This window comes from Adiantum capillus-veneris, chromosome 23 (genome assembly GCF_014529385.1).
Source record: "Adiantum capillus-veneris isolate H3 chromosome 23, ASM1452938v2, whole genome shotgun sequence".
Classification (NCBI taxonomy): domain Eukaryota; kingdom Viridiplantae; phylum Streptophyta; class Polypodiopsida; order Polypodiales; family Pteridaceae; genus Adiantum; species Adiantum capillus-veneris.
In genome coordinates this window covers 23019111-23041420 of record NC_140953.1, presented here as the reverse complement: position 1 = coordinate 23041420, position 22310 = coordinate 23019111, and the positions used below count along the sequence as shown (strand labels likewise).

General features: G+C 42.3%; 2 protein-coding genes across 3 annotated transcripts in view; one reads left to right on the top strand and one right to left on the bottom strand.

Moving 5' to 3' along the window:
* The window catches only part of SS4 (starch synthase 4), a 105475-nt gene extending 102598 nt beyond the window's left edge, over positions 1-2877 (bottom strand). The window contains exons 1-2 of one of the 2 annotated variants that reach the window (XM_086497724.1): positions 2753-2877; positions 2408-2584 (exon numbers count right to left, since the gene is read on the bottom strand). In XM_086497724.1, the coding sequence (XP_086353850.1) occupies positions 2408-2584; positions 2753-2862 (287 nt within the window). In that variant the 5' untranslated portion in view covers positions 2863-2877. Of the gene's footprint in view, positions 1-2407; positions 2724-2752 lie in introns of those variants that run through there. The other variant, XM_086497723.1, reaches the window with a different exon arrangement.
* A 1374-nt stretch (positions 2878-4251) lies between these two features.
* Positions 4252-5286, top strand: LOC147427518 (uncharacterized). Its single transcript, XM_086497576.1, has one exon. The coding sequence runs from the start codon at positions 4292-4294 to the stop codon at positions 5066-5068; it is 777 nt and encodes a 258-aa protein (XP_086353702.1). The 5' UTR covers positions 4252-4291; the 3' UTR covers positions 5069-5286.
* The last annotated feature ends 17024 nt before the right edge of the window (positions 5287-22310 follow it).

Here is a 22310-nt window from a genome sequence, read left to right as displayed (position 1 = left end):
GCTGTAGCTTGTCCACGGACACATAGGGTTGGATGTGTCACGTGACACAGTCACACTTGCATACCCTCTCTTGCACAAGAACAGTCATTTCATCATGCCGGCATTTTACCGCGTGAACCACCTCTTATAAATCATCTTATTAAAAGTAACTTTTGGAATTCTTTTTGTAAGTTTGTTGGAAAACTAGGTATGGCAAATTGCTAAAGATCTATAAAAGAAACCCATTGGACACTCAGTAGAAGCAAGGATACAAGGAGGCAGGCACCCAGCAGTCAGGCAGCACCTCAGCAAGAGCCCTAGCATTTTCTCAAGAAGAAGAAGACCCAAATCAGCCTGGCGTTCTCAGTTTGCAGCAGACAGCCCAGCGTTTTCAGTTTTCAGCCTTAGCCTCACGAGAACCCGCTCCCACCATGTTGCAGATCCTCGCCATATTCCCCATCTAGTACCACATCAGCCTAACGTTTTCAAATTTCAGCCAGATCAGCTAGCTATTTTGCATTTGAGTCCTAGCCTAGAGAAGGGGTTGCAAAACAAGGCCGCAATATTGCCGCAATAGCAGATCCCCAGCAGTGCATCTAGCGTTTTCAGTTTTCAGCCTTGACGCCGTCATCCTCGACACCATCGTCGTTGACATCATCATCGTCATCGCAGATCCCTATCTTGACGACAACATCTTTGTCATTGTCATCACAGATCCCTATCTTGACGACGACACCTTCGCCATCGTCATCGCAGTCCCAGACTTGACCACGACACCATTGTCGTCATCGTCACAGTCACCATTGTTGTCGTCGTCGACATAGACTAGCAGTACTCGTCGTCAACATTACTGTCTTCGACACAGAACTCGTCGTCGACATTACCGTCTTCGACATAGACCCCTTCAGTACCTCAGTAGCATCAATACTCTTCAGCATCAGTAGCATCAGTACCCATCAGCATCAGCATCTCTGCATTTAGTCATTGTAGCAGCATTGTGCAAGAATAAAGAAAGTACTTGCTCTGGCAACAGAGCAAGGGGCCCTTGAGGGTTGGAACCCAACATCCCTGTGTCGTCTCTTTTCTCTCTCTCGTCTCTCTCTTTCTTTCAGTTCAATTCAGTTCTTTCAAGTGAAGTAAAGTGTCCCTTGTGTTTGTGTGCGGAGTACTAGATCCGAGCAAATCCTTATTCTCTTCCATTGCACCTGACACAAAACAAGGTGGATCAGGCATTCACATATTCCTAGTGCTATTCTCCATGAACTCTTCATCCCCTACCACACATACATGACATCCCATACCCACACTTTGATAGGGATGGAGCTAGGGAGACCACAGATATGTGGACGCTCCATCATCAAGCCAAACAAAACAAGGTGGATCACGCGTTCACATATTCCTAGTGCTATTCTTTATGAACTCTTCATCCCCTACCACCCATGCACGACATCCCATGCACACACTTTGGTATGGATCGAGAGCTAGATAATGCCACGTGATGTGACCACATAATCTTGCCCATTGACTGCGAAGAGTATGCAGCAACTCTGTCTAAATGGCTGTCAAAATGGTGGACGTAGGCAAGGACTAAGAGCCCAAAATGTCGACACATCGAGCCTTCCACATGGTCCAAAGCGTGATGTTGCATATCATGTTGAAATCTACGTCTCGCAGGTAAAAATCCAACTCATAAGTTGCATCTAGGATCATCTATAAAGTGCCTGGTCTATATCCTAAGGGAGTAAGTAGGAAGACCGGATCTGTCAGCAAGCCTTGAAAAAAGGTGTGTGACCTAAAATTGCAAAAGCAATGTAACTGTCCCCCACATCACAAACCCATCATGGATGGCAAGCCTTGAAAAAAGGTGTGTGACCTAGAATTGCAAAAGCCATGTAATTGTCCCCACATCACAAACCCATCATTAAGTCCACTCTAATCAACAAACAATGGACTGCCATCCACACTGGCTGGACAAATGGACAAACCCAGAAACAGTGCCTCATAGACTCAGGCTCCAAAGTACATCTCTGACAAATTGGATCATGACCAGTGATGACGGCCAACCAAGTGCCTACAAGCAATTCAGCATTTGCTATCATCCACATGAAAAAAATATCCTACAGCTAATTTGGAGGGTCCATATGCACGACCAAAACTTTCGTCGGTGGAAAGCTCGGAGGATGTGCTGATCCTGCCACACCTCTGACTAGCGTGCCAAATTTGCAAAAGAAGCCTAGATTGTGTACTCAAAAAAGGATAGGGGGGTCCATCATCGCTCAACGAAGGCCAGTGTCACTCTCCATGATCCGAGTCCAACTGAACAAGTGGCTTGCCCTGCCAAATCCATAAGTCTCCAACGTGGAACCTCCTCAATAGTGAAAACAGGGTCGACTCTCTCTCTCTCTCTCTCTCTCTCTCTCTCAAATACCTGGCTCTCCTGGCACCCATTTTGCAGATAGGCATAGTCTGATCAATTGAAGGCGACATCCGAGACATTGCATTCAAGCACTGGCATCGAGAAGCAACTGTCGGACCAAGAGTTGCCTTGTTACGCATTGCTTGAGCACCCCATGAAGCAGCTGCAATGGAGGCCATGGAGAGAGTTCTGACACAGAAGCTCCTTAAAAGCAAGCGCTACTTGGAATGTGTGTGAGCAAATCAAAAGGCCCAAGAGCGATCCGAGGATCCCAAAGCATCATGGAGAGCCGAGGCATGACCTTGGGGGCACTTTTTGATGAATCAAAGCTTCAATCTGTCGGCTTCTGCTAAAAACCTGGGTTTTGCAGACGCGATCGCGTTACGTGCTAGCTCCTCGTCTCCTGTTGAACAAAGCCGCAGCCTACTCGCAAAAGCATCAGAATATACTTGCCTCCTGTACTTCATGAAAGTAAAGCACCCCAATGAATGCCACGTGTTAGGCGCTCGCTACAGAAAGCGTACCTTATCTTTGCTCTAAGGTATTCTCTTAGTGACATCATCATTTCACATGCGCACTTTTTGGTGGCACTGCAATTCAGGCTGAGAGGCAGTGTTAGGAATCAGAATCTCAAGGACAGGACATGATGGCCATCCACCAATCCAATGGTCATCAAATTGTCGCATGAACGGCGAAGAAGACAGTCGGATGTCCATAGCACGGTTCAATCGAAATTTGCCAATCCAACTCGATTAGCGAAATTTTCAGTGGATTGTCCATGGAATGGCATTTATAAAAGTTGCCAATCCAAAACAAACTTTTTTTTCATGTATATATATAAATAAACTAGAACGGCCGGTCGCCTTAGGGCCTCTCTCTCTCCCCCTCTCTCCCTCTTTATTGTGTGCAAAGGGACTTGTTCTTGTTTTGGACTTTAGCATTCAGGTCGCAGATTGTAACACATGTAAAGGGCCCCCCCTTCCGTCATATTATGTTAGTAGATATATATATTATATATGTTGTACAAATTTTAATATATGAGATCTATGTATGGCCTAAGCCCTTAGCCCACGTTCAAACTTCAATTTTAATATATGAGATTTTTTGGGTGGGCAATGGGCACTAAATCGTAGGTGGCCAAGAGGTGGGAAACCTGAAAATTTTGAGTGCTATCTTGAATTGAACCAGAAAACCAGATTTTTTGGGCGACCTACAGCTGCACGACTCCCGAGCTGCTCGTTTTTCATTTGTGGGTTTACGAAGCATGAGTCTTGGCCCTTAAGCCTTGGCTTTTCAATCCTATAAGTGAAATCGTGAGTCCTCTCAGCTCTGTTTTTTTTCCAGAAATCAAAAGTTTAATGCTTTTCGTTTGTGGCTTTATGAAACATGAGACTTGGGTCTTTGCCTTTTAATCCTATAAGTGAAATCATGGTCTTCTCAGCTCTGCCTTTATTCATAAACAAAAGTTCAATGCTTTTCAAATTTTCATTTTGATGTCCATATCCATAGTACATGTTATAAGTCTTGCTTGACTTAAGTTTTGACAGGTAAACTGTTTGGAATGTGAACGTATGGTTTAGGATCCCTTTGCACGGATATTTTTCCTTCGAGTACGTGATTTGGAGCAATCGATTTTTGATCGTGTCCATCGAGTACGTGCCATCAGCTATGCAAACCAGGTTTCTATTCTATTTGTTCCTAGTTTGTGATTGTAATATTTTTTTGTACATATTCAGTTAAAGTTTAAGTTTGTGATAGGGTTTTGGTTTTTAATTTTCTAAAGTTTGTGAGGAATTTTATTGACTCTTTTCTTTTACGACTAGTGGTGTAGCTTTCATCATGGCTTCTTCGCGTCCTTTGAAGAAGACTAAGAAGCAAAGGACTCTTGAGGAGTCCATGGGGTTGCATGCCTTGCCTAAAGAGACGCAGGGTGTTGCATTGGATTCTCCAAACCCCGCAATTGTCCAAGGAGAGATTTCTGAGAAGAAGAAACATCAAAGAGTGTTTCTAGAATCTTGGAAAATTGATCACCCTTGGGCTTATTGCATAACCAATAGCAAGGGAAAAGCGAGGTCCAAATGTAAGTGGTGTACTTTTGCGAATAAAAAGACACCTTTTGCACATGTAGAAGGATCAAAGTCTTTGATGAAAGCTGCCTTGCAGGTTCATGAGAATTCCAATGAACATCGCGAGGCAAAGGCTATGTGGAAGGAACATGAGAAGCGAAGCATGGTTCCAATGCCTAAACACGTAGAAGAGATGCATGATGTTGAGAAGGAGAGGATTGTGACATGCATGCAAATCTCTCGGTATGTAATGAAAAGGTTTATGCCCATAGAAGAGTATGCAAGGCAATGTGGTTTTCACAAGTTTATGGGTACGCCGAACATGCCAGTTGTGAATGAGTACGCTTCTTATGTAAGTAAGGATGCTGGAAAAGAATTTGGAAAGCCAATTTGCCATGTTTATTTGGAAAAGTTGAAAAGCGATATTTCCAGTAGTCCATGGTATGCATTGCAAGTTGATGAAAGTATTGACGTAAGTACCATGCAGTATATGATTCTCTATGTGACTTACATTGAGAATGCAGGCACTGGTGAAATATGCACAAAGTTTATTGATATATCGACGGAGAGGCATTGCGGACTAGGCAGGGGTTCCCCCGCCCCCTAGTTCATCTCATATCTGAACTTCTCGACCCCGCCCTCTGACTCTAACTTTGCCAAAAGAGGAGGAGTTACACAAGCCCTCACCTCGTTCTTCTGTTTCAATAGCAAGAAGCTAGTTTTGGTGGTGTCACCTCTACCCTTGCCATGCTACATGTAAAACGCCTCTGAAATTGCAAAATCCCAGTTAGGTTTTGAACTTGCTCGAAAGAAAACCGATAAAATTTTACAAATTTTATTGTAAATTTATTGTAAATACCAGCAAATGCTTCAAATTTTGACCTAAGAGTAGAAAGAGTTTTAAGTTTGCCCTTATTTTCTTTGGTTAGGAAAATTGTTTTTGGCAAGCCGTGAGCCAAAGCTCATAGAACTAGAAGCCAAAGCCCAGTTCAAAAGTCATTTTTAGTACTGTAACTTCCGTCTACTTGCCCCCTTCCAATTCAAATAAATACTGTGAAACTTGACCACATCGCCTTTTTTTGTTGGATCACGATTCACAATTCAAATCTATATTTTATATCTATTTAAAAAACTCAAGCCTTAGATCCATGTGGCCGAATTCAAGGGTTTCCTCTTCTTTGCAACTACAGTGCGCCGTTTGCGGGCCTCCATCACTGCCAGTTCCACATCTGCAGGGCCATCGCGACTGCGCCACTGGCACACTACCACTACCGCATCTACGGGGCCACTGCTGCCACGATTGTTGATGCCTCGAGTTGTGGGACTTCTGCATGGCCACATCTGCCGTTGCTGCCACGTGAGCGGCATGTCGGCGCTTCAAGCTACGAGAGGGGCTCTTTCTCTAAAATCTCTCTCTCTTTCTCTCTCTCTCTCTCTCATGGACCCTTAGTCCCTAACGGATACGTATCTAACGCTTCCACCGAAAGAACAGATGTAATGTTTTGTTTTGGTCCCATGGGTCATATCTGACCTCAGTGGACAATAATTAAATCTCTCTCTCTCCCTCTCTAGCTCTCTCTCCCACAATAATCACTAGTTGCGGTCCATATTCTCTCGAGTTGCGGTCTGTATTCTCTATATAGTAAGATCTCTCTCTCTCTCTCTCTCTCTCTCTCTCTCTCTCTAGGCTAATGAGACCAAGGGTATGTGCTCTCTCTCTCTATCTCTATATAAGGCGTCTCTCTCTCACACACTCGGCCCGTATGTCAGCAGTACAACTTAGAGAAGGGTTGAGCGTCTCTCTCTCTCTCACTCACTCACTCACTCACTAAAATTAACCCTCATTCAAGGCAGAGGATCTGACTCCCGCTACGGAGGCAGAGTGTGAAGGCTGGTAGAAACTTGCAAGGAAGAAGCCCATATCCAAGAAGAAGCTTGTTGAAATCTACATCCTCAAGGTTTTGAGGCAGGCAGATCTGGAGAATGGCATCTCCTCCAAGGCCCTGGGCATCATGTCTTCATCCAACAGCTTGCAATAGTGAGAAAAAACTCGCAACAATACAATGATTTGAAGGAGACAGAAGAATGCATCAATGCCTAGAAGAGGTCGAGGTAAATCCCATCGAAGAACAGCTTCACATCTGCGCAAGTTCAGCAATGGTCGATGCTTGATCATTGGAGCAGCTGAGTCTCACCTTCTTTGCTTTCCCCAATTCTTACAATGAGCTCAGCGATCCGCCACTGGTGGCATGGGGCCGTTTGCTTTTTTTGCACATATTTGGAGGATGTAAATGATCTCGATCAGAGGCAAATATTGCATCATGAATCTTTCCTAGATCCAATGCGCAATTTCATCTTAATTTACAAATGTCTCTCTCTCTCTCTCTCCCTCCCTCCCTCTCTCTCTCTCTCTCTCACACACACACACACACACACACAGAGAGAGATTTGTATCCTAAATGTAAATTACAAGTGCCCAACAATCTTGGATGGATTTTGTGTCATGCCAAGGGCAATGCCCGGTGGTCAAGGACCAGGCCCAAGGGGCCGGCTGCTAGTGTGGATAGGGAATGAGACCCAAGGGGCTATTTAATGGGTGGTTGGGAGGATCATTCTCAGGCAGTTACCCAAGGGGCTTACATTGGTATCAAGAGCCTCAAGTTTTTTAAGAGAAGGGCGTGGTCCTCATTTGCACTTTTTTGCATGTTCATGCAAGACGTGTGGAGCAACGGACATGGTGTGGGCATGGCCCTAGGGGAAATAGTGGAGATCAAGTCGGCTCCGTGAAGGGCCGCATGTAGCAACCCTAGCAAAGGGGGAAGGAGGCGGGTCGACTCGCTTGAAATCAGGCGTAGGAGGGCTTGGTAAGGTCGCTTCGTTAAAGGGCGGTGGTAATGCGTGTGCTAGTCTCTACCCAATCGTGCTATCTTATAGCCTCCTCCTAGTATACACACTGTCCGGTCGTGCTGGTGGCCTTGCCCATAGGACCCATGTCCTTACATTACCCCCCCCTTGGAGAATCATTTTCGTCCTCGAACACGAACGTAGGAAAATGTTTCTTAAGTGCGGAGACATTCTCCCATGTAGAACCTTCTTCAGGTCTATCTAGCCATTTTACCAACACCTGTTGTCTGACATGATGTCTGGTGCGAAGCTCATGAGAATCCAAAATCTTTTCAGGCTCAATAAGGTCAACTAACACACCAAACGGCTAACATGAAAAACAGGATGAACTCGTGAGTGCTCTGGGAGAGCTAACTTATAGGCCACTTGACCTATACGTTTGAGAATGGTAAACGGTCCACAATAGCGTCGTGAAAGTTTAGCAACTTTTCCAGTCTTCAGATTTGAATGCTCTGGAACTTTGAGTAAAACCTTGTCTCCTTCTTCGAAAGTAGCAAGATGACGATGCTAATCAGCGTACTTCTTATATCGATCTTGAGTCAACTTAACATTCTGTCGAGCAACTCGAAGCATGTCAAAACGGTCTTGGAGAAAATCCTTCGCTTGTTGTATCTTCTCCTTAACCAACCCCACCATAATGGGTGATCTAGGTTGAAATCCATATAAAAGCATAAATGGCTTAAACCCTGTAGTCATATGCTTTGAACTATTATAAGCAAATTCCAATATAGATAAGTAGTCTTCCCAATTGGTTTGCTTCTTGCTAACGTACGCTCGTAGCATATCCTCTAGCACTTGATTAACTGTTTTTTTTTTACCATCCATTTCTGGATGATAAGCCGTACTTAGATCAAGTTTAGTTTCCAACTTTTGGAACACAGCTCTCTAGAAGTGATTATCGAACTTTCGATCTCTGTCACTAACGATACCGGCTGGAAGACCGTAGAGTTTATATATATGCTCTACAAATAGACGTGCTAATTCCGGTGTCTTAACCGTAGTCTTAGGGGAATGAATCGACCCATCTCTGTGAGACGGTCTACAATTACCCAAATGGCATCATGGCCACAATTTGTAGTAGGTAGTCCTACTACAAAATCCATAGAGATACTCTCCCACTTACCTTGTGGAATCTCTAAAGGATGTAAAAGGCCGTCTACTTTGAGGCGCTCTGCCTTATTCACCTGGCATTGTTGGCAGTTTATTACGTACTCTTGAACATCATGATGTAAGCCTTGCCAATAAAATTTTCATCGAACTAAGGCATATGTCTTACGAATACCTGGATGACCAGCACTTGGACTATCGTGACACTCAAATAAAATTCAGCGCCTAGTGTCTGAGTCCTTTGGCACACATACTCTACCTTTGTGGAGTAAGTATCCATCATCAACGGAAAAATTCTTCCATCGCTTAAGCTCTTCCTGAGTAGGGGTGGAGCTCTGTGTGTTGGAGATTTTATCTGCGCATGCAGAGACATGTTGATTTGGTTGTTCAGAGACATGTGAGTGTGAGGGATCCCTTTTTAAAACTGCACTCCACACTTTAGCATATGATTGATCTTGTGCACACTGGCCACGCAATGACTCCAAAAATCCACTCTTTAGTTTCGTGAAAGCAAATGAATTAATCCGAGGCATCCGACTTAGTGCATCCGCTACTACATCATATTGCCCCTTGCAATATCGTAGCTTACAATCATAATCTTGAGGGATTTCTACCCATCTAGCTTTACGGCCCTTCAAGTCTATTTGAGTAGTAACCATTTGATACTCTCATGGTCAAAAACTACTTCAAATGCCGCACCATATAAATAGTGTCGCCACTTTCGTAAAGCGTGAATTATGGCATAGAGCTCTCTCTTATAAACAAAATAATTCTGTTCAGATCTATCTAACTTTTTACTTTCAAAGGCTATAGGTCTTTCCTCCTGGAGAAGTACCGCACCAATGGATTTATCACTAGCATCAGTCTCCACCACAAACGGCTTAAGTGGGTCGACGATTGCTAGGATGGGAGCAATAGCTATAGCTACCTGGAGTTGTTCAAAACTACGTTTTTGGGCTTCTTCCCAAGAAAAGGTCTTACCTTTTGCTTTAAGTTGATCCGTCATAGAAACAATGATTTTGGCATAGTCACGGATATACTGTTGATAAAATCCAACCATCTTTTAAAATATTTGAAGCTCCTCAAGTTTCTTGGGATGTGGCCATCGAAGAATGGAAGTGACTTTGTCAGTGTCCATCTTGATGCCAGAATAAGAGATCACATGACCATGGTAATGTATCTCTATTTTAAAGAAATCGCACTTGCTTTGCTTAGCATACAATGCGTGAGCTCGTAGCTATTGAAACACTAATCGTAAGTGTTCTATGTGTTCATCTTCAGTCTTACTGTAAATGAGAATGTCATCAAGGAAAACCACAACAAATTTTCCAAGATAGGGACATAAGACGCTATCCATGAGTGTCATAAATGTAGCTGGAGCATTGGTTAGACCAAAAGGCATAACCAAAAACTCAAAATGCCCAAACTGTGTTCTAAAGGCAGTTTTGGAGATATCTTGCAGAAGGATGCGTACCTGGTGGTATCCTGAACAAAGATCTATCTTTGTATAGTATCTTGCCCCGTGGAGTTGATCAAACAACTCATCCACTCGAGGCAGAGGATACTTGTTCTTGATGGTTATCGCATTTAATCCGCAATCATCTACACACATGCGCATAGTACCATCTTTATTTTTTACCAATAGAATTGGTGATGCCCAAGGCGAAGTGCTAGGTCTAATGAACCACGAGCGAGGTAGTTAGCCAACTGACTCTCAATCTCCTTGGATTCTTTAGCACTCATACTATAAGGTGGTTTACTCACCGGTTTAGTGCCTAGCAAGACATCTATGCCATGTTGCCCATCATGTGTAGGGGGGTAAATCACTTGAGAATACATCACTATACTCCGTGAGTAAGTGAGTCAGCTTTTGCCGTGCAAAAGGAGAAAATAAACTAGAGTTATGTTGGGACGGAGAATCTTGTAATTCGTGTAATGTTTGTTTTACAACAGTTGCACGTTGCTCTATAGAATTAAAATTGAGATCACTTTGCTCGTTAGATTTGTTAACACTTTGTTTATCAGTAGAATTCATTGCACTTTGCATACCATTACTAGAATTCACCGCACTTTGCTCTTGAGAATTCACAAGACTTGGAGACAAGCAGTAGCACAAAAAGACTTCATCTATTAAATCTGCCTTTTGCAAATTAGAAAGCTCAGTTGTACATATAAGAGGTGCAGATGGTATATTTTTCTCACCAAGCAAAAGCACATGTTTACCATTGGCCATAAAGGATAAGGAGTTGTGTTCATAACTCGTGTGCAATGTGCTTCCTAAATCATGCAGCCACTCCCGTCCTAAAACTATATCAGCACGGTCCATGTTCATAACTTGGAAGTCAAGGGTGATCGTATGATCTTGAACAATAAGCTCAACCCCTTGAATTACCGTGTCCCATACTTCTTTATCATTCCCAGACATCTGCTCCACCACATACTTGTGAGAGCATGGAGTTTGTGTAAGCTTCAATTTCTTAACTAACTTATAGTTCAAGAAGTTATGAGTTGCACCATCATCCACTAAAATACGAATACATTGTTCGTTAATAGTGCCATGCATGTGGATCAAATCTTGGGGGCCAAAGGTGGGTTGCCACATTGAAGCAGGCATACAACACTTGTGCTTTTCTTTCATATAAAGAACCTCTAGAACACAATATTTAGGAGATGAATCTAATGTGAGGTGTTGCACCGTGTGCATGGCCTTTTCTTTGCCTTGCAAAAAAGAGGACAATCTTTCTTGTTATGTTGGTCTGAAAGACATCTAAAACAAAAATTGTGTTTCTTTGCACGTTCAAAATCGGCAGTGCTTAGAGACCCACGTGGAGTATCTCGTGAGTGCTTAGGCTTCTTAGCCTCTTGTGGGTGTGGAGAGGTAGATTGTCTCTTATTCCTCTTGGAATGTGTGGGAGATCTACCTCGCCATTGGCTCTTAGCCACATTGCTCCTAGCAAAAGTATTTTTAGAGTAGAGAACATTTCCTTTTCTCTCTTGGTCATCATCATATCTTTGAGCATGACTGATGACTTCTTCCAAAGTTTTTGGGTCTTGACATGAAGACGATAGTCTTTGTCAAGACCCCTGTTAAAACCCCGTATCTTTTGGAATTCATCTAGACCTTGTAGTTTTAATAGATTTTTTGATACTTTGAAAGGTACTGTGTGAGAGAGAGGCTAGACATGCAGCATGCATCCCATGCTAACCAATTCTTATCTTCTTCATCGGAGTCCAAAAACTCTTTGGAGAAAGAAGCTTGAAACGCAGCCCAAGATGGAGGACGAGCATCTATTGGAAATGTCATCCACCATTTATAAGCCTTGCCTTTAAGAGATAGACTTGTTTCCACAGCTATCTTTATATCCGGGGTGTGTCTCAATCTATGAATATCACTCCATTTGTGTAAGAATGTATTGACCGCATCCTTGTTGCGATCACGCTCTTCCCTGTGAAATTCAGGAATGCTGATATTCTTAAGTAATGCATTTCTACCTTCTGCAGCACTTGTCTCTTGGACTCCTTGAGTCGTGCAAGTTTGGTTCCCTTGAACCGTGCCACTTGTGGCTCCTGGAGGTGTCTGTGAATTCATAAATTTCACAAGTAACTCTGTAAGATTGGTAACATTCGCATTGAGTGTAGAGAGGTTGCTTTCAAGTACGCTTTGGCGATGTTCCAAAGTCTTGAAAGCAGTCATCCCTACAAGGCCATGATCTCCTAGATCATCTTCATCATGCATATTAGTGTTATCCGCACTCATGGTGCCCTGATTTTGATCTACGTGCTCCAAATCAAACGTGTGTGTAGGTGGGATATCCTCATTGGCCATGGTAAACACACACTAATGCAAAGAGAGAAAAAAAAACGACAACTTGTACCTTGTGAAATTGAAGTCTTTGTGTTTTGTATGCTCCGGGTTTTGCGTTGCATGCGAACCTTGCCTTGCGAGAATTTGAGCGCGTCACTTGTCGTTTGTTGTAAGAACACCTTTGTTGATTCTTCACAAAAACCGGTCATTTTTGTGAAGGCTTTTGTTCACTTTGAAAATACCTCTTTGAGGATTTTTTTCTTTTTGGAAGAAAACTTGCCTTCCTCCGAGAAGTGAAAAGGAAGGGTGAAGCTACTTCCTTGAAGTTTGAAGCTTTCCCTTACCTTCTAGTTTTCCTTTCAACACAAGTATGCTATCTTTCCTTGTTATACACAACCAGGGTCAATAGCTTGATGGTAAAGTGTTGACCCTTTACCCTCATGGGGTGAGTTCAACCCTTCTTCATGCAAGGGTTGAGCGGGCCTTCCTACGTGCGTAGCCAACGGCGCCAAAGGAAGCCTTCGAAGCCTCATGTCGTCGAGTTTGCCTTGGTCTCTGTCTTTGTCATGTAGGTGTGGACGAACGACGTAGATGGGGCAGTCGCGGTCGGCTGTCGCCACGGGGAAGCATGCTTGTTTTCTTTTGTTGCACAACGGAGACGTCGCTGTCTACGGAACGTGGGAGAGAAGCAGAACGTCGCATGCACATGCAACCCTCATTTGGCCTCCTCCCAAAAATAGCTGGGATACCAGTTAAAGGGCGGTGGTAATGCATGTGCTAGTCTCCACCCAATCGTGCTATCTTATGGCCTCCCCCTAGCGTACACATTGTCCGGCCGTGCCGGTGGCCTTGCCCATAGGACCCATGTCCTTACACTTCGACCTGCTCGACAACTCACGACACACCCGTGCAAGCCAGGGAGCCCAACATCGGGCACGCTCTCTCTTTCTCTCGTGCGCTGCCGCTGCGTCGACGCCATAGCTCCAAGGAGCTTCGGTTTCAGATTCAAGCGCCCAAGGTCAAGGACCTTAGGGCCTTTTAATTAAGCCAAGGGAGGGTGCCCATGGGCTAACCCCCCCTCCCCCCCCTTTTTTTCTTTCATCTCTTTGCTCTCCGTTCTCGGCACCACGGCAAGCCACTGTATTCGGGTGAGCAAACGACAGAGCAACAAGGCTTGCAAAATGCAGAATTTTTGTCAATCTTAGAATTTCACAACACTTATTGCGTAGGTGAGAATTCAAGAAGAAGATTGGATTCGAAACCCTCGCCACATCCATTATTTTTGAGCGAGCTCCGTACAACCGGTCGGCTTCAAACGGAATAGCAATGCTTCACCAACAACACATGTGAAGGGATGACCTTACCTAAAAATCATGTAATTAGCATGGCTAATTACCGACGATTTTCGTTATCGACGACAGATACAACGGGTTTGCATCACCTCTTTTGATATCTAAGTATTCTTCCTTTTATTGCTAGCACCACACAAAACCTTCATGAATTCCTTGTTTGATTTTCTGGATACAGACATTTCGAGAATCATTTTTTTGACTTTGAACTTCCTTCACGAGTGTCTACTACTCCTCCTCAGAGTGTGCTAGAAGGATACTAGAAATGGATGAAAAGGAGTACGTTACAAGACATGACTTTCAAACGATTGAAGAACGGTTTCGCAAATTGACGGTTTGCGTCCACTTGCTTGCTACACAAGTGGATCACCTTACAGAGCTAGGCATCTCGTGCATCCCGCACGCTACCGTATCTACACTTGTGGCAGTCGTCAAACTAGTCTCGGCCAAGGTGGCAAAGAAGAGACTTTCCACAGTAGACTTTCAGAAAGCCAAATTGCAAAAGTTATTTGTCAATTGTATGGGACATTATCAACGAAAACATTGTCCCCAGGTACTGGATTCTTAGGGCTTTTTGATGGATTTTACGGCTAAGTACTCAATAAATTTCTTGCATGCTCTTTAGTGGTTATCTCCTCTTTCAGATAACCCTTTTGGTTGGTTGTATATGATACACTACCTTGCTTAGTATAGCATATTCAGTCAAGATATAATACATAATGCTTTCTTCTTTAAGCAATTTTGACACGGTCAATTCCTCTCCACTTGGACACATGTGTGTCGATGGGAGCATATATGAGCACAAGCACTACATGAGCATTAACGTGAAGCACGGCTTATTTTATGACATTTTGGATCATGATTTCCACAGGTTTAGAATATGTTAAATAACAGGTTTTTGCATCACAAGATATTGTATATGGTGCATGTAACGGTATCTTTTTCGTACCAAATATGGCTATGAGCCAAATTGCAAAGAGTTTTGCCAAACTTAATACACTTGCCACAAGTAGGCAACCAACATACACAATTTTAAGTTTTCTTTTACGTTGGCAATGATTGCCTATTGTACTCCGCAACGTGCTTTAACAATTTACTTATGACAACGGCCAATTGAAATGATTGCCTGTTGTACTCAGCAACGTGATTTAGCAATTACTTAAGATAACGACAAATTGACATGTATCCTTTCTCGATAGTGCAAGGCACTTTAGGTATCAGGTCAATTGGTCGTGCCCGTCAATGTCGCCTAGGGCTTACACCTCCGCGTGCATGGCATGCCAACGAGATTGGTATAACCCCATATCATTCTTATTCAGCTTCCGCTATACCACTAAATTCTCCGTCAAGGACAAGGTAAGTAGCTGATATCTTCAAACATTTTTTATATTATTCGCAGGCAAAGTGCCACATTTCAAGTTACCTTGATACAGCCACGGTCACATACACGGTCCGTGGGACACGATGTGACTAATGGTACCTCTCTCTACGAGGGTGTGGTACAAGTACACAGTTGTACGCTTATAGGATAAGATAAACCTCTATCTCCAAGGGTGTGTAGTTGTACACTTATAGGATAAAACATAGACATGGTCTAGCATACAACACATTCGCATAAGGGGTTTTTCCTCAGCCCAACACTCTCTCTCTCTCTCTCTCTCTCTCTCTCTTCCCACTTTCTATGCGGGAAAGGTGAACCTAGGCATGATTTTTTTTGAAATCTTTCTATGTTAATACGGTAAGAGGAAGGGCTAAGAAATATCTATTGATTCCTATTTTGGAAAGGCTAAGAGCTTTCAAGATCGAAAATTTCTATTTTGTTGAGTGACTATCAATTATAATGGACAAGCAAGAGTCTTGCCATTATTGATTTTTTTGGACATTATTTTTGCACTACACACTTTCCATGTGACAGTCAAGTTGAGGTTTTGGACGTTTTAAACTCGTTAGGGCTTATCTCTACCAAGGTGTATGTATGGATGCAACCAGCATTTCAGACCGCATGACTACTTCCAAACACCTCAAATTATGGATTTTTGGGTGTGAAAAAGCTCTAGTTGTGCATACACCTCCAATTTTAGTGGAGCTCCTATTAGTACTAAGAGTGCCTATATGAGTACAGTTTTGGGGTAAGATCCAACTCGTGATTACTAACTCACTTAGTAGGGTTGATGGTCGATGGACCCTTCATCCTTGCATTTTCAAGGAAAGTAGTTCACAGACTTTCACGGGGTCGTGAAAAAGTTTCAACTTCCAACGGAATGTACTGCCACGGGCCATCCCAAGGGGGCTCTTGGCCATAGGCCAAGGGCCGGCTGCTGCTAGTAGAGAAGTTTTCCTACAAAGTTTAACCACGGGGTTTGGATTGCAAACGCAACTCCCCAGGTTACTTGTGCAATAGTACTTGCATTTCACTTCGTGTTCCTAGGCCTTTGCAGGGGCGGGACGATGGGATAGGTGCTCTTCACTCCATATAAGTGAACACTATGTTTTACCTACAGGTACACATTTGTTTTGGTTTTGTTTCTTTGGGTTTGCTTTGCTACGTAGGATCCATACACTATGTTTGCTCTTTCAAGAAAAGACAAGGTCATGTCAGAGCCAAGAATTTTGGGTCATTGTGTCCAAAATACTTTTTTGCATTATGTAGTTATAGACCCACTTGTAGGGTTTATTTGGCACATGTTGTCACATGGGATACAACATGGTCTAGGGACTCACGGAGTTCTATTTAGCCAGTGTGGAGCAAGGCTAATGAGTGTTCCTCTCACTCCCGTTGTAGAGCAGTTACCTCCATGCACAAGTACATCTTGTACATCTTGGATGTTTTTTTTTAGATATCCTTACATGGGACATCTTCCACATATGGAAAATATAAGTCTCTGGGACTGACACTGGCGCCACTATTTCAAGTATGTGTCATGACAAAGTCCCTATGTGCTGGTCAAATTTGTTTTCTAGACCATTTTCAACACGACATATCAGGAGCAATTTCGGTGGCCAAAAATTGTCGGATACTTAGATTGACTTGTTAAGGTACAAGTACTGCTAAACAACATTACAGATGGTTGTTTATACATATAGCAAAGCTATGAGTTGTTAATGAAAAGTTTCATTGTTTGTCCCTAGAAGAGATTATTGTTTCACCTTTTATTATGGTTCAAATGTTTCAGCAAAGCTTGCAAATGATTGGAGCAGGACTTATTTAGTTTCTTTTCAAGACTATTTACATTCCTCTTTAATGTGTGCTAAGAGTATCACATTCTCCATAAGTACTGGCAAAGCTGATCATGGATATACAGATTCGGATCTGTTTTCGCTAAATGCATGCACACTAGGTGTTATGGGCCCTAGTATTTAGCAAAGGCTGATTCGCAGCGGCATGCATACTCATCATATTAGTTGCTTATGAAGCAACTAATATTATGAAGAGTTCAAAAATGCTTATGAAGCATTTTTGAACTCTGTGCCGTATCTCTATGAGATTACTTTTGGGTCTACCAATCATCAATAGAGGTCATGGCTCGGTTTGGGTGCTTGTGGATTTTTTCACGTTAACCACGATGGTTATTTAGGACATTGTTTCTTCCTCAGCAATGTTGTACGATCTTGTGCTCCTCGTTTACCAGTCATCTGGGAAGACTGACTATAAACCGTGGGGGAAACACACTTCAATGCTGCCAGTTATCCAAGGGGATAGGCAGATTACAAAGTGTACTCTTGTACTAAAGGGTAGGCAAAGTGCGTACATTAGCACCAAGCAATCCAATTAGTTAGCATTTATTTCTCTACTTACCATCAGATAAAGCATGTTTGCGACTAGGTTTAGTCTCTTCATGTATAAATCAGGTTCTCAAACTTGAACACTAGTTATGGTGGAGTTGTTTACAAATGAAATTTGAGAATAAGTCAAGGACGTACACTTGGGTCTTGAGTTATGTCAGCAAGTTACTTTCAAGGAAAGTGCAAAAAAATACTCTTTGGGTACATCTTAGTTATGATTACTCATTTAGCTACTCAAGTGAGTTCTACTTGGAGTTTACACGCTATATTATCTATGCGACCTGTTACACCAAGACGGTTGCAATAGGACAACAATATGGAAGATCAAGATGTTACTCTTGGTTTCATTGAACCTCCCAGTGAACAGTGTTTTGGACAAGCAAACAGCTGCATCCCTGCAAGATCCTCTGTGGAAAGCATTAGTTCATCATCACTCTTGTTTTCGAGGACGAAAACGCTTCTCCAAGGGGGGACTAATGTCATGCCAAGGGCAATGCCCGGTGGTCAAGGACCAGGCCCAAGGGGACGGCTGCTAGTGTGGATAGGGAATGAGGCCCAAGGGGCTATTTAATGGGTGGTTGGGAGGATCATTCTCAGGCAGTCCCCCAAGGGCTTACGTTTTGTCTCACAATGTCCATGCCATTTTGCTTTGATTTCTTCCAAGACCTCCGTCATTATAATTTGAGGTGAGTAAAATAATTTCTAACTTGCTTGCATATATTTTTAGAGTTTTGATTGTTAGTTTAATGTTGATCTGGCTATGCGATCCTTAGCAAGTGTCTTTTGCAAACAATGATGTTTGGCTTTTTGTTTACAAAGTGGTGTTCTTAATGCAATTGGCCATTCTTTTAGTTCTAGAAAATCTACTTTATAGATGAAGTTTAGCCCTTTGGTTTTATATGGACATCGTCAATGCCTAATGGTGCTCATATTTGTTTCTCTTAGCAGACTTCCTTTTTGGATGAGAATGTGGACTCAATCAATTGTAGTAGCATCCTTTATGCCATTGAGGTTTTTGTGCTAAGGTATTTGCCTCAATTACTGTGCCATAAGTTTATCTTCGCTAAAAATTTCTAATAGCATGCATCATTGTAAGAATCATACTGCAAGGAACGAGAGACATTGGGTCTTGAAGGTGATCTTTTCAAGGGGCCATTACAATCTTCAATGCAAATTCACCTTTGAGTAGTACCCTTTTTTTTGTTGCCTTTTTTTGTTGCCATAGGCAACACCGCCGTCGAAGACGGTAGGAGTCCCACTCTACTTAGTTATCAAAAAGGTTGGCCAAGTCATCTTCACGTGACTACAAATGCTTGCAGACACGGATGCACCTCTCTTTCTCTTCCTATGCCAAATGATTCCATCTCCATTTCCCATGCCAACGTGGGCTACTAACATAGTGGTTTCTTCCCAACTTGGGCGCATAATGATGGGCCATCAAGATGCTATGCAACCCTCTCAACTTAGCCTAAATATGGTTGTAGCCAATGGGTCATGACTAATTAGAGCGCACTAATTCTGAATTGACTCCTTGAGTTGAGGGCTCTCTCAAGGCTCCCAAATGATTAACTCAAGATCTTGCCAAGACGCTCAGTCCTCATGCTCTAAATTGAGGTGCATGTCACAATGATATTGAGAAAGCCGTTATAAATTTGAAGTCAAACCTATATTAGTAGTTTTTGTTGTCTGGATTTTTACAAGCAACTTGTTGATTATGGCGCCACTAGATGATATGTCACTATTCACAGAAATGGGAAATTGCCTTGCTTTTTCAAATTTTTGGAGTGTTGTTTTAAGGTGTAGACTAGTACGTAGTCACGCTTTTTAAACTACTTGTTGATCACATGTTGATCATGGGATTCCTTCATGAGCCGCTTTTGTGTATAAATGGCACAATGCCAGCTCGTAAGCATATTTCATCTAGCTTTCTTAGCTCGTTTATTCTTTTTGACAATCCATGTCCGGTCCATTCTAAGCTTTTGGCTATGCGAAGTATAGGAATAAATAATTCCATGGGCAGTATGACAGTAAGCTCGAACATCATATTGAGAGATGTTTTAATTACTATTTTGTAAGCAATTCAATTTTCCCAAATAGTTGAATGTTCCCAGTCTCCTCGTGATTCACTCACTATCTTGGTGAGCAATGTGCAAAGAATCTTATTTTCAACAAAATTTGGACTCCTTGGGTGAATTTTCCTCTTTTCTCGCACAAAGAACTAGACCTCTCAAACAAGTTTTTGTCCATTCCCTTTTTGTTGATTTTCACATGAAGCGCATGCTAACACAAATCTCAACCAAAATGTGGATAAAACCTCATCCAGAGATGCATCTACTTACCCTAATCCTAGATTAAAAGAAAGCAACTCTTAAAACAACAACTTACTACAAAAACTTTGAAATCTACATTTTTTGCATTTTTCAGCCTAGTGCGAACTTCATTGCTCTAATAGCCAACAAAGCCACACACCAAGCTCTAAACCTTCTCTCAACACTTTACTCTATATTTCCACAACTCTTGTGGTGAGAAACTCACCACTGAAAATGCAAAGACCAAGGAAGCCTCGATTTCCACTCCTATCCTACTCTATCTAACTAATCTATATAAGATAATTGTGCCGGACTCGACTGTATTCACACTAGTCTAGGTACTCAATCCTCAACAACGGCGCCAATGTCTGAGGGAGCTTCTTATAGCATTCGTAACATCTCACAAAGAGATGGTCCCAAGACTAAAATGTCAATCCTTTCCTGAAGGAGCAAGTGACTCGACTAGGGCATGGAGGCACACCAAGAGGTTGCTAATCTCTTGTTTGAACACAATACAGTCTGTGGAAATGATCTATGAACTCTCTAACTACAAAAAACCTGACTTCTACCACATTGATCCAATCACGTTGATCCAATCACATTGACCCAAGACTAAAATGGGAAAATAGACCCAAGTATGTACAAGGGAAGTAGAATGATGAGGTTCTAAATTAGGGTCTATAACCTGAATGACCAAAGGGAAAAAACCCAGTGGGAAAAAAGTGCCTTTGGGATACGCGCATTCTTGGAGTACTTATTTGCATGGGAAATATTAATAAAGTACTCAAGGGATTATTTGCTGATAGATATGGAATTAAAAAGGTAGCAAATCTGAAAGGGTAGCATGATGGAACATTGGTTTGCCTGTTGTTGTCCACTCAAGGTGTATAAGTGGAAGCAAAAAAAGAGTGTCTAATGCATATGTCCAATGATGGGACATCCTATTTATGCATACACAGAAATGCATGGGAAACAATATGATGTGCAAGAAAGATTTTGAGGGGTTATTCAGAAAGATGGTGTAGCATAAAAGCATTTGACATGGCTTTGCAAGCTGGAACCCCGTTAAGAATGGTTTTTTTTTACGAGGATATGTGCTCGCATCTTACTGTGCATTGTGCGTGAGTGTTGGACTCTATGACACTCCACCAATTGTAAGTTAATAGACTTCGACTCTTATGCTCATCTCATCCAGCATGAGCAACATGAATTAGATATGCTCAACTCTTCCAGCTTGAGCGTAAGCCTAATAAATACGACTCTTAGCACATATTCTATTATGACTTGAAGCTTTGGGACTAATGCTTTGCTCATTTTATGGCTCAACAGCTCGACTATGACTATGCCAAAGAGTGTTTTTTGCACCCCCCTGGCGACTTGACTTTTTACATTCTTGAGCTTACTACAAACATTTGTTCATGTAAAAGTAATCTTGAATCCTCAAAAAGAGGATTAGTGAAGGACCAAGTTGGCATTGAGGGTATACCTGTTTTATCATCTTTGAATCTGCATTCACGTTGGTTGGGTTGTCCTTCTTTGACTGTGAAGACTCCATTATCTATTTTATTCTTTAATTAGGCGTGTTGATAGGAGTCTTTGATGTTGTTGTAGGCCTCTGTTGGCTGTCGGCATATGGCTTTTGACTAGGAGCATTGGAAGATTTAGGAATCCAAATCTCTTGATGACCTTTGTACCTCCATTGTTGACTTTGCTTTGCTCTAGGTCTTGTTGATTTCTTGAGATCTTCATGCAGGTTTGGTGTAGTTGGAGTTGGCTTGTGGTTGACTGGTAGCCAAATCTTTGTATACCCTTTGTAGAATCCTTGTCTAAGAGGAACATTCTTTGAGATCCGTCTTTTTTCTGTATCCTCTTGTGAGTTGTAGTAGACTTCAACATCTTTCAATGTTGCTCTATTGTATACGTGCTTCTTAGGTATCCTAGAATATTGTCGAGGTTGATACCTTGTGGGCCTTGTTTCTTGGGAGGGACTTGAAATTACTTCATATGCCCTAACCTGCGGTTTTGGAACCCATATCTGTCTATTTCCTCCATAGTACTCCTGTTATTTTAAGCTCCATTGTGATGCTATCCATCCCATGTGTTTGTCTTTTTGTGTTGATTTCATGTCTTTAATCCAAACCGGATCATTGACTTTGACTAAATTGCTTGGAACAAACACTTGCTTGACTTTCCTTTGCTTTCTTGAGTACCTTGGCTGATATACCTTTGATTTTTTTGGTGTATCCTTGGAGGTTTCCGTTGGGTCAGCACTTGACTTGAAGTTTTGAAAGATTGACTTGCTTGAAGAAGCTGATCCATGAGGGTTTGATATAGAGGCATATGATGTCACACCTTCTTTGCTAATCGGTGGAAGTTTCACTTTAGCTTTACCTTTGTCTGCAAGATTTTTCTTCGATCCTTGTGACTTTTGCAACTCTGAATCTAGAAATTTTGGTTCTATTGAAGATCTTTGTCCAGCTTTTGCCATGGTCTCACCTTGATCTAACTATGTCTCTATGGAGGGTGGCTTGAGACTTTGTTTTCCAATCCGACTTACATCAGCTGATTTAGCTGGCAATGAGTGATTGATCT

What these genes read in the sequence shown, in the direction of transcription:
- LOC147427518 (XM_086497576.1), top strand. Translation starts at nt 4,292, where the DNA reads ATGGGGTTGCATGCCTTGCCTAAAGAGACGCAGGGTGTTGCATTGGAT.